A 12716-nucleotide genomic window follows, 5' to 3' on the forward strand; every position below is an offset into this window, starting at 1 on the left:
ATATGTGTGAATGACGCTATAGAAGGATATAGGGAATGACTCTATACATAGATATGCCCATTTAGATCAGCAGATTTGAGAGCATCTCAAATACTTTTTAAAATTGCATTTTATTGATTATGCTGTTAGAGTTGTTCCAATTTTTCTGCAAGCAGGTGAGCTTCACGAATCATTAAATTATGTCTTCGACTTCAGTAAACAATAAGCAAAGCCTCTCTCTGTAGGTAAGAATACTTAACTTTTGCGTAATTCCTAGCACAGCAAACATTTTAGTAGCCCAGGATAAAGAACTCCTTCCTTGAGGGAGGCCTCTAGATCCCTGGGAACTACATTACCCAGAAGACATGGCGCTGAGTCGATCTAACGAAAAAGTAGGACACAGTATTTCCCGAGATTTCAGTTATTGGGAGGGACTTCCGTTGTCTTTCTTCTGGCAGTATTTTTTTTACCTCAAGAGCTTCATCCGACAGGGTTGTCAGACCTCGGAGGCGAAAAGGAGTCGCGGTCCCTTCACACGAGTGTGGAAGGCTCTGCGACGCTCCACCCCTTAAGGTAACCGGCACCTGAGACAAAACGGACCGAGGTCCTCGGCACCCCATCCGCCCAGCTCCGCTCACTGAGTCCGATGGCTGCGGCAGCGCTGCGGCACCTGGCTGAGGTGAGTGCGCGTCCCCGGAGTCCTCCCCTCTCACCTCACCCAGCTCTGCACCCCGGGCGCGAGCGTCTGTCAGGTCCTGCAGCCCCGGCCTCGGAGTCCGGGACGTGAGGGATGCTGAGTGGAGACAGCAGGGCTGTGGCTACTGAGGGGACAGCAAGCACAGTGCAGAGGGGACCGGGCTTATTCGTATCTGAAATTTACATGGCCTTCTGGGTGCCTAATAATGAAGTGAAGGTCAGAGGCCGGCAAGGAGGACCGCAGCGCCTCACTGGGCTTTCCCCGGCTGTGGGACCCGTCAGAGGATGGCTCTGTGCTGGATGGAGTTTGAGTCTCTCGAGCACTCTGTCTGGGTGCCGTGAGTCGCCCACTGGGTGAGTGGAGAGAGTTGCCTGTGAAGCAGGGCAGGGTGGTAGCAGAGCTGTGGGGGTGGGACTGTGGGAACCCAAAGTGTTAGAAGGTAGGGTGTACACAGTGTTGTGCACACGTGTAGGTTGCGTGAGTTGATGGCTCCAAGGCCCTGGGGTGGGACCAGGTGAAGAAGCCCACCTTTGCTGAGTTTAGCAGGTACAGTCTGAGAGACTCTGGGGCAATTGCTCTGCAGGAGGGAGGAGGCCCTGCAGGTATGGCCCACAGCTTGGATGAGGTCTGTGTGTCCCCACTGCCTGTTGCTGAGGGCTGTGCACAGTCATTAGGGGACTGTAAGAGGTGAGCAGACATCCCTGTCACCAGGACCTAGTATCTCCTCTGATTGGGGGAGCCCTGGAGGAGGATGAACAGGTTGAAGATGTGTGAGGTGGTAGACTGAGATTCTCAGAAAGACAAAGCTTATGGTTTCCTCTGTCCCCATCTTGACAGGCCAGTGTGACCTTTGAGGACGTTGCTGTGCACTTCTCCTGGGAGGAATGGAGGCTGCTTGATGAGGCTCAGAGATGCCTGTACCTCGATGTGATGCTGGAGAACTTTGTTCTTACATCCTCTCTGGGTAGGACTCTCACAGTCTTACCACTGATGTGGACTAGCCTCCTTTCTGCCTTACCCTTCTCTCCCCAGAGGGTGTTTTGTCCTTCTAATATGTGGACCTCAGGCCCTGCATTCTTCTGCAGCCTGCTATGTTTCTAGGGCTGTATGGTTGCACTGCCCTTTTCTCATAGGGAAGGACTGCAGTGAGCCTAATGCATTCCACCATGCTTGCCCTTCCCTAGTCTGATCACTGTGTCCAGATGGCTGGTACTTGTTTTGATCCCTTTCTTTAACTGACATTTCCCAGGGCCTCCCTGTGCCACGAATCTCAGGTGTTGTCATCATAACTATTTACCTGAATCATGGGCCTCTTTTCAGGACTCTTTTGCACAGTTTTTAGAGTTTTCTGTAGATATCTTTTCTTTCTGTTTTTGTTCCAGCGTTGCTGATATGTAAAATGGTATATATTTGAGGCATAAAATGTGACTATTTGCTATATGTAAATATTGTGAATTAATTGTGAAATCAAGTTAATGAACACTTTCTCACCTGGAATAATCACTTTTTTTTGTAATAGCACTTAAAATATACTTTCCTAGTAAGTTGTATGTGTAAAATATAGTATTAATTGGAGTTACAAGTTTTTACATTAGATCCTCAGAACTTATTCATCTTATAAGTGAAGTTTTGTACCTTTTGACTGATAACTACCTATGCCCCCCTTTCCCTGACCCTCTCATTCTACTATTCTGCGTGTTCAACTTTTTTCCCAAATATTTTTTAAAAATTTTATAATGAGGGGGACAGAGAGGGAGAGAAACATTGATGTGGAAAATAAACATCAATCTGTTGCCTCTCACAAGCGTCCAACTGGCATCCTGGCCCACAACCCAGGCATGTGCCCTGCCTGGGAATCAAACCCCGGACATACTGGTTTGCAGATTGGCACTCAGTCCACTGAGTCACACCAGCCAGGGAGAGTTCAACTTCTTTTTGTTTAGACTCCACTTCTAAATGATATACAGTATTTATCTTTCTGTGACTGGATTATTTAATTTAGCATAAGGTTGTCCAGGTTCATTCAACTGGTCACATACAGCAGGATTTCTTTTCTTTTTAAAATTTTTCTTATTTTGTTAAATTCTTTTTACTTATTTATTTAAATTTCAGGGGAGTTTCTTTTATTAAGGCTAAATAGTATTCAAAAGGTGTGTGAGCACATGCACATGTGCATGTGTGTGAAGAAACATTTTAGTTTGGATGCAGGTCTACTCAGTTATTTTACATATCTTTTCCTTTGTTACTTTTGGTGTCATATCCAAAAAAATCTTTGACCAGAACACTATCAAGTTTCACCTGAATAACTCTTGTTAGTATTTCTGGTGAGGCAGGCTGAGGCATGATGGAATTTCTGAGCTGTTTTTAACCTAGAGAAGTGTTTATTTCTTCTACATTTTGGAAGGACAGCTTCCCAGAAGTATTCTTATTTGGCATTTTTCTTCACTATTTTAAATGTATCACCCATCTCTCCAGGTGTGCAGTTTCTGCTGATAAATTCAGTTGTACTTCATTGAGGCTCTCTGTATGCAATGAGTTTCTCTTTTTTTCAGCTTTCAAAATTCTGTTTTTGATTTTTGAAAGGTTCATTATAAAGTGTCTCAGTGAAGATCTTTTTGTTTTGAATTTGTTTGTGGACCTGTGAGCATCATGAACTTGGATGTCAACATCTCTTCTGATTTGGGAAGTTGTCGGCCATTATTTATTTATTTATTTATTTACTTTGTGGGTTGTTTTTTTGTTTTTTTTTTAGAGAGAAAGGGGGAAGGGGGAGAGAAGAGAGGGAGAGAAATGGTGATGTGAGAGAAAACCATTTATTTGTTGCATCTCTTATATGCCCCGAAGAATAACAAAACGACCAACCTGGGCATGTGCCCTCACATGGAATCAAACCTGTGAACTTCACTTTGCAGGATGACACCCAACCAGTGGAGACACAATGGTCAGGGCTCAGGCATTATTTTCTTAAATAAGCTTCCTGACCCTTTCTCCCTCACTTCTCCTTATGGCACTCCCATATTGCCAATATTATTTCCCTTGATGACATCCCATAAATTATGTAGTCTTTTCCAGTCTTTTTCCCCCCCATGACTGGATGATTTGCAGTGACCTGATGCTTGGTCACATCACAGATTGTTCTCCTGCTTCAATAACTTGCCATTGACGTTCTCAATTGTATTTTTCATTTCATCTTTGTATTTTGGGGGTCCTGATTTTTTTTCAAACTCCTTTAAAACTATTTTTTTTGTCTCTGAACTTGATGTGTTCATGTATTGTTTTCTTGATTTTCCTGAGTTGTCTCTCTGTGTTCTCTTGGACCTTGGTGAGCTTCTGTAAAACAGTTATTTTGATTTCTTTATCCAGAACTTTGTTGGCTTCACTTTGTGGAAACTTATGGTGCTGTTTTGGTGATACCATGGTTCCATGATTCTTTGTGCTGCTTATAGCCTTTTCCTGATGTCTTTCATTTGACAGATCAGTCATCCCTCCTGTCTTTAACTGCTTTTTTCTTGGTGTAGAAAGGTCTCCCCATTGGGTTTGTTGCAATGTCATTGGACTGCCTAGGTGTGGCAGTTTTGGCTCTGGGGAGGAACCAGCTATGTTACCACCGAGCAGCTGTGTGAGCTGAGGTCAAGAATGGCAAATATAGTACAGAATCTCAATGCCAGGGCAGCAAGGTGAACTCTCAGCTATCTAGTCATGTTGAAAATGTATATGGTGTCAACTAGGACTGTGTTCTGATCATAAGTAGAAACATTTTCCATTTAACAAGTGTTTTTGTCATGCCCACTTTGCTGACTAGTCCATTGTAGTCCTTTGTCATCTTTATTCTCACTTTTAGCCCATAAAGAATCTCCACCTCTCTGGACTTCATATCTCACACATTTCTCTCATCTCTCCTTTTATTGCTCTGTGACATCAGTCCACAACGTGCATCCTTACATTGGCCTTGAATGACAGCTACTCTACTGCAGTTGGTTTTTCCTGGGTTTGGACAAGTGCTTCTGCATAGCCTCACATCACCAGCCATAAAAGTTTTACAGGAAATTTGGCAGATAAATAAGTTTTAAAACATGCTTCTCTTCTTTGTGTTATACATTACACTTGTATCTTCTCTCTGGTGTAGTAATGATATCAGGAGCCACTTCATCAACCAGATTTTAACTCCCCTGATTGAAAACCATTCCAAAGACTCATTCCTAGATGTGACAAATGCACATCTGGGTGACATTGCTCCATTCTTATAGTCAACATGTACTTCACCATCATTTATTTATGTTCAGGTTGCTGCTCTGGACCAGAAGATGTAGAAGCCCTCTTTGAACAGAGTAGTTCTGTGGGAGTGTCACAGGCCAGCACCTCCAGAGCAGCTCTCTCTTCCCTGAAGACTCACTTCTGTCAGATTTGTGGTCCAGTCTTGAGAGACATATTCCAGTTGGCTGAGCACCAAGGAACACAGCACAGCCAAAAAGTGTTCAGGTGTGGGGTGTGTATGAAACAATTTAATTTTAGTGCAAACCTCCAAACGCACCAGAAACAGCACCTGGGAGAGAAACCCTTGAGAAGCAGTGTGGACAGGACCTTATTTGTGAAGAGCTATCAATTCCATGTGTCAGAGAAGCCCTTTTCTTGTGACAAAGTTGGGAAGCACTTCCTGTCCACCTCAGAACATCTACAGCAGCAGACTACTCAGGCCAGGGAGGAGCCCAACAAAATTACCCAGAGTGGGACAACATTACAAAAGAGAAAAACTCGTTCCACCCTGGGAGAATATAGAAAAGCCTTCAGCCACATAAATTCACATGCTCCAAGACAGGATGTTCACACTGGAAGACAGTGTTTTTTGTGCCATGAATGTGGGAAAGCATTCAGGTATCAGTTCTCATTAGTTGTTCACCAGAGGGTTCACACTGGTGAAAGACATCATGTGTGTAGCAAATATGGCAAGTCGTCTAGGCAAAACTCAACCCTCAGTCAGCATCAAAGAATTCATCGTGGGGCAAGGCAGTACACATGCTGCAAATGTGGGAAATCCTTTAACCAAAAATTTGTCCTCCTATATTCCAGGAGGAATCATAATGGAAAAACGTATGACTTGTGCCATGAATGTGCACAATCTTGTAGCCGTAGATCCGTCCTTATTAAACAACAGACTACTCACTCTGGAGAACAGCATTATGAGTGCATGCAATGTGGGAAAGTCTTTAGACAAAAATTTTGCCTTCTTATGCATATGAGAATTCACTGTGGAGAAAAGCCTTATCAGTGTAGTGAATGTGGGAAATGTTTTACTACTAGCTCTGTCTTTCATTATCATAAGAAAGTTCACACCGGAGCAAGGACTTATCAGTGCAGTGAATGTGGGAAATCTTTTGCATTTGGTTCTAATTTCAGTGCTCATCAGAGAGTACACACAGGAGAAAGGCCTTATCAGTGCAGTGACTGTGGGAAATCCTATTTCCGAAGGCATCACCTTCTTACACACCAGAGAGTTCACACTGGAGAAAGGCCTTATCAGTGTAATGAATGCGGGAAATGTTTTACCACTAGCTCTGGCTTTTATTGTCATAAGAAAGTTCACACTGGAGAAAGACCTTATCAATGCCATGAATGCGGGAAATCTTTTGCATTTGCTTTCATTCTCAGTAATCATCAGAGAGTACATACAGGAGAGAGACCTTATCAGTGCAGTGAATGTGGAAAATCCTTTATTCAAAGACATCACCTTCTTCTGCACCAGAGAGTTCACACAGGAGAAAAGCCTTATCAGTGTAGTGAATGTGGGAAATGTTTTACTACTAGCTCTGTGTTTCATTATCATAAGAGAGTTCACACTGGAGAAAGGCCTTATCAGTGCAGTGAGTGTGGAAGATCTTTTGCATTTGGTTCCAACCTTAGGGCTCATCAGAGAGTACACACAGGAGAAAGACCTTATGAGTGCAGCGACTGTGGAAAATCCTTTTTCCGAAGGCATCACCTTCTTACACACCAGAGAGTTCACACAGGAGAAAGGCCTTATCAGTGCAATGAATGTGGGAAATCTTTTGTATCTGGTTTTAGCCTCAGAAATCATGAGAGAGTTCACACAGGAGAAAAGCCTTATGAGTGCAGTGTATGTGGGGTATCTTTTACAACTAAGAGGAAACTTCGTTATCATCAGGAAGTTCATAGTGGAGAAGGGCCTCATGAGTGCCGTGAATGTGGAAAATCCTTTACCTCTCGGTACGCCCTCCGTGATCATCAGAGAAATCATACAAGCAAAAGGCCTTATGAATGTACTAAGTGTGGAAAGTCTTTTACATCAAATTCTAACCTCATTGCACACTGGAGAGTTCACACTGGAGAAAAGCCTTATCAATGTACTGAATGTGGGAAAGCTTTTTCCTCTGGCTCTGGCCTCCGTTATCATCAAAGTGTCCACACTGGGTTAAGTCCTTATGAGTGTAGTGAATGTGGGAAATCTTTTCCTAGGAGCTCGGCACTCATTCGACATCAAAGAACTCACACAGGTGAAAGGCCTTATGTGTGCAGTGAGTGTGGGAAATCTTTCATCCAGAGGAATCACCTTCTTGTACACCAGCGAGTTCACACAAGATAAAGGCCTTATGATTGCAACAGAATGGTCAGAATCCTTTAAGGATAGTTCCCAGTTCAGTTAACACGGGGCAGTTCCCACTGGATTAACTTATGTGAGTACAAAAATGTAGGAAATCCTTTAGCCATAAATCTCATTTTTCTTAACACCATAGACTTTATATTTGAAAGTTGTTTTGTGGGTGTGGTAATTGTAGGAAATGTTTTAACTCTTTCTCTGGTGTTTGTTATTATCTGAGAATTCACACAAGATGAGGCCTTCCTATAGCAAAGATCAAAAATCTTTACTCACCACCATATAGTTCACCCAGGAGAAAGGCCTTATAACTGCTTGAATGTAAGAAATCCTTAAAGGGTTTACCTTATTATACTGCAGAATTTACACTGGAGAAAGAACTTACATGTGCAAGGGAATATGCACTTTTGTTCTTAAGTATGGTGACACTGGAAGAAACCACGAGAAGCCATCCATCTGAATTTGTTCTCATATATCCAGTTGTCCACATGTGGGAGCAGGTTGACGAGTAGTTTCTTATATTTATTTGCTATCTGTATATGTGATAGCAAATAAATATAGATGAACTGTCTGCTCATCTTTTGCCTTTTATGAACTGTCATTTTGCTTTAACAGTAGGATAATGAAGAAACATATGTATTGGAATGTTACTCATTTTTGAATATAAGTGAATTCTTTGCTTAATAGATTGTTTTCAATACTAGAAAAATGTTAATTATTTTCTTTAAAATATTTTATTTATTTATTTATTTATTTTTAGAGACTGGGGAAGGGAGGGAGAAAGAGAAACTTCAATGTAGGAAAGAAACATTGATTGGTTACCTCTCACGCTCCTAACCTTGAACCAGGCCTGCAACCCAGGCATGTGTCTTGACTGGGATCAAACGTGCGGCCTTTAGGTTTACAGGATGACACCAAACCCACTGAGCCACCTCAATCAGCACTATTTTTTTATTCAACTTTTCTGTAATAATGTGTTGTTCAGTAATGTATGGTTTAATGTCCACATATTTATGAACTTTCTAGCTTTTATCCTCCTACTGGTTTCTAGTTTCAAACCCTTGCGTTCAGATAAAATTATTGATTTAATTTCAGTCTTCTTCAACTTAAGTGTTTTTTTTTTTTAATTTATAAATGTTTTAACAAAACCTAGGATTTCTCCTAGAGAATGTTTGCTGACCACTTGAGAATGTACATTCTTCTATAGATCGACAAAAGTGACCTATATATATTTACGAGGTCCATTTTCTATAAAGTGTTCAAATAAAAAAAACCTCTTGTTGAAATCAAATATCTTTTTACTGGTTTTTCTGTCTGGATTTTCTACTCATACTTGAAAGATTAGTATAGGACTGTACTATTATTAATCCATTGGCTTTCTTTTTTCAAAAATTTTACTTATTTTTTTTTTAGAGAAGGGAAGGGAGGGAGAAAGAGAAGAGAAACATTGGTGTGTAGTGAAACATTGGTAACATTGATCAGTTGCCTCTTGTATGTGCACCAACCGGGGACCGAACCCACTATCTAGACCTGTGTCCTGTTGTGAAGTGAACTCATGACGTTTCAGTTTACAGGATGATCCCCAGCCTACTGAACTACACTTGTCAGAGCTTGTTAGCTGTCATTTTTTTTAATCCTCACCAAAGGAAATGTTCCTTGACCCTAGAGAAAGATGAGGGACAAGGAGAGAGACAGAAAAACATTGACTTGAAAGAGAAACATTGATTGTTTACATCCTATTTACACCTCAACTGTGGGTCAAAGCAACAACCTAGGTACGTGCCCAGACCGGGAACTGAAGCTTCAACCTTTTGTTGTACTGGATGATGCTCCCATGAACTGAGCCATCAGGCCAGGGCTGTCTTTTCTATAGCCCAGTCTGTTAATATTTGCTAAATATAATTAGCTGCATCTATGTTTGGTACATATACATTAAAATTGTGATATCTTCTTGATGAATCACTTTCTTATTTTTTTATTCAGAGAAAGAGAGTAACATCAATCTGTTATTTCACCTATTGTTATTTCACCTTTCATTTATTGATTGATTCTTGTATATGCCCTAAGGATTCAACTCGCAACCTTGCTGTATCGGACTATGTTCTAAGCAACTGAGCCACCTGGCCAGGACCTGAATAATTTATCTTTTTTTTGTTGTTTTTTTAGAGATTTTAGTTAGTTATTTTTAGAGAGAGGAGAAGGGAGGGAGAAGGAGACAGAGAGAAACAGCAGTGAGTAAGAAATACATCAGTAGGTTGCCTCTCACACGCCCCCCCACCAACTGGGGACCTGGCCTGCAACCCAGACATGTGCCCTGACTGGGAATCGAACTGTCAACTTTTCAGTTTGCACGCCAGCAATCATTCCACTGAGCCACACCAGCCAGGCCATCTTCATCATTTTTAAAAAATAAAAATGAGAGGGGCAGGGAGGGAGTAAGAGGGAGAGAAACATCAATGCGTGAGAGACACATTGATCAGTTGCCTTTTGTACACCCCCACTCAGAGAACTGGCTTCTGACAATCACCACAATAACAGGCAAAAAGCATCCACTCTTTCAGTCTCAGTCTTCTTGTGTAAGATGGGGGTAAAGATTTGCCCTTCTCTGGCCTTTATTGTCCATTTTGGGAGCAGTGGCTATACCACTAGCCATCATATGTGGCTACCATACCCACTGAAAAGTACTTTCACTGTTAACCTCCCATCTCAGTGACAGAGCTTCCATCCTTCCAGCAGCTAACACCATAAATCCTGGAGTCATCCCTGACCCCTACCTTTCTCTCCTTCACTATTACAATCAGAAAATTTCTGTTGCCTAGGCTACTATGGCTCAGTAGGTTGAGTGCTGGCCTGCAAACCCAAAGGTCACCAGTTCCAGTGCCAGTCAGGGCACATGCCTGGGTTGCAGGAACCTCCAAGGTGGAGGTTCCCACTAGGGGGCATCTGAGAAGCAGCCCATCGACATTATTCTCCCTCTGTCTCCATTCTCCTGACTTAAAAATAAAAACATTTTTTCTTTAATTTAATTTCTTTATTGATTTTAGAGAGTGAGAGGAAGGAGGAGAGAGAGAGAAACATCAATTTGTTGTTCCATTTATTGATGTATTCATCGGTTGACTTCTGTATGTTCCCTGACAGGATCAAACCCGCAACCTTGGCATGTCAGGACAAAGCTGTAACCAACTGAGCTACTCAGCCAGGTTAAAAAAAAAATAAAATCTTTTTTTTTTTAAGATTTTATTTATTTATTTATTTATTTATTTTTTAGAGAGGGAAGGGAGGGAAAAAGAGAGAGAGAGAAACATCAATGTGCGGTTGCTAGGGGTCATGGCCTGCAACCCAGGCATGTATCCTGACTGGGAATTAAACCTGTGACACTTTGGCTCGCAGCCCACGCTCAATCCACTGAGCTATGCCAGCCAGGGCTAAAATAAAATCTTTAAGAAAAAATTTGCATTACTCTACAAACTGATTTAAAATCCATTTATTTTTCCTATTTCCACCACAATGAGCCATACCATCAACATGTACATCAGTGTCTTACGGATGGAACAATCGTGGGAAAAACTCAGTTCTTGCTGACACAGTAAGGAATTAGCAAGTCAGTTAGTATGCAGTCAGGGTTTATTAGTACGTTCTCTGGAAGTGAACGAGCCTTGCCAAGGTGGAGGGGAAGGGCATAGGCAAAAAGCAAGGCAGGGCAAGGGTGGCAAGACATCAGGTCCTTTGTCCTGAGGACTTACACAGTTGTCAGGATGGGGTGAAGGAGTTACACATTGATTGGTAGATAAATGATGCCAGCTTCTCCCTGGGGGGGGGGTCATCACCATCTAAATGTAGGTATGTGCGGAGGTCTCTTAGCCCAACTCTTATCTTGCTCTACCATATTTGTTCATGTTGTAAAGCAGATATGTGACAGGCAGTTAATTAAAGTTGAAGCAGTTATACAAAGTTGTTTATGGTCTCTTTCTGTAAGTACTAGGGACCTCCCTGTAAAACATAGTGACCAGAGGCAGGCAATTAACCAAAGTTGTAAGTTGTTTTTTTTTTCAAGACTTTTATTTATTTATTTTTAGAGAGGAAGGGAGGAAAAGAAACAGCAATGTGTGGTTGCCCCTCATGCGCCCCCCAAATGGAGACACAGCCTACAGCCCAGGCATGTGCCCTGACTGGGAGCCAAACCAGCAATCCCTTGGTTTGCAGGCTAGGGCTTAATCCATTGAGCCACACCAGTCAGGGCCAAAGTTGTAAGTTGTTTTAAGGCTTCTTCTTTGGGCACTGGGGACCCTCTCTGGCTCTCCCCCGCCCCTGCATTTTCTAACTTCTACCTAACAGAAACAACCAGTGCATGTATACTGAGCCCTGGGTGTAGGATTCACACCAGGCCAATCGCTGGGGGCAGGACTCTTGTTCACTGCAGCTGCAGAGACACGACCACTGTCCCAGTGGGTCTGATGGAAAGACCTTCAAGTTAATAAAGATTATTCAAGAGCCATATGATCTCATGAAGTTTGCTTTTCTTGATTTTGAATCTTCTTTGGACACCTCATTCCTTCTTCTTTTTTTTTTTTTTCATTTTCCCTTGTTGGGAAGAAAATGATTATTTTATGCCTGTTCCACAATTGTTTTTGGAAGCATGTAACTTTTGATTTCACATGTTTATAGCTGGAAGGGAATTTTGCTCAGGATGAATTAGACCTTGATTCTCACTCCTACCTGACAGAGATGATATTTAGGTGTTTTGATTTCTTTATATCACATTTAACTTACTGTATAGTCATACACTTTTTCTTTTATGTTTCCTGTCTTTGTCCATTGAAGAATTTAAGTTGCTTGTGCTCAGGAGTCTTTGTTATGTTTCCCAGGTACCTACAATAATGTTTGATGCTGAGTATGTGCTCAGTGAACATTTATTAGAACCATGTATAAACATTATACCACAAGTTCTTGTGCATTTTTACTACTTGGGCTACTCTAAATGTGATCTTCACCTGGCTGGTATAGCTCAGTGGATTGAGTGCAGGCTGTGAACCAAAGCATCGCAGGTTTGATTCCCAGTCAGGGCACATGCCTAGGTTGCAGGCCATGGCCCACAGCAACTGCACATTATGTCTCTCTCTCTCTCTCTTTCTCCCTCCCTTCCCTCTCTAAAAATAAATAAATAAAATTTAAAAAAAAATGTGGTCTTCAAATTCTTTCTCAAGACTGGTATTGGTTAATATTTTAGGGAATCAGAACCTTTCTAAAACTTTTCTCAAATGTTAACATTCTTCAACATCCTCTGTTATTTCCCTGAAACTATTTCTGCCACAGTTTTTTACATAACTATATAAACATGTTAATATGTTTCTGAAACTAGCATTTCAAAACAGTTTTCCTGATATAAACTCAATTCCACATTAAGAGTTGTACCTGTAATCAAAGGAAAAT

The 12716-nt window shown here is 41.7% G+C and overlaps 1 protein-coding gene across 2 annotated transcripts; it reads left to right on the plus strand.

Annotated features, from left to right (window-relative positions):
- The first annotated feature begins 438 nt into the window (after positions 1-438).
- Positions 439-7958, plus strand: LOC123826298 (zinc finger protein 345-like). Of its 2 annotated transcripts, none has more exons than XM_045850279.1 (3): positions 439-658; positions 1514-1640; positions 4960-7958. In XM_045850279.1, the coding sequence occupies exons 1-3, from the start codon at positions 626-628 to the stop codon at positions 7272-7274; spliced, it is 2475 nt and encodes an 824-aa protein (XP_045706235.1). In that variant the 5' UTR covers positions 439-625; the 3' UTR covers positions 7275-7958. The 2 variants fall into 2 exon arrangements, with proteins under 2 accessions (XP_045706235.1, XP_045706238.1); XM_045850282.1 differs by lacking the exon at positions 439-658 and adding an exon at positions 922-1029.
- Positions 7959-12716: the final 4758 nt, after the last annotated feature.

This window comes from Phyllostomus hastatus, unplaced genomic scaffold (genome assembly GCF_019186645.2).
Source record: "Phyllostomus hastatus isolate PE091 unplaced genomic scaffold, TTU_PhHast_1.1 phas_contig_133, whole genome shotgun sequence".
NCBI lineage: Eukaryota > Metazoa > Chordata > Mammalia > Chiroptera > Phyllostomidae > Phyllostomus > Phyllostomus hastatus.

Bases quoted from the DNA above. Each gene is read 5' to 3' on its own strand.
- LOC123826298 (XM_045850279.1), top strand. From the start codon at position 626: ATGGCTGCGGCAGCGCTGCGGCACCTGGCTGAG. The intron at 659-1,513 runs GTGAGTGCGCGT...CCATCTTGACAG, and splicing joins CGCTGCGGCACCTGGCTGAG to GCCAGTGTGACCTTTGAGGA. The intron at 1,641-4,959 runs GTAGGACTCTCA...ATTTATGTTCAG, and splicing joins TGTTCTTACATCCTCTCTGG to GTTGCTGCTCTGGACCAGAA.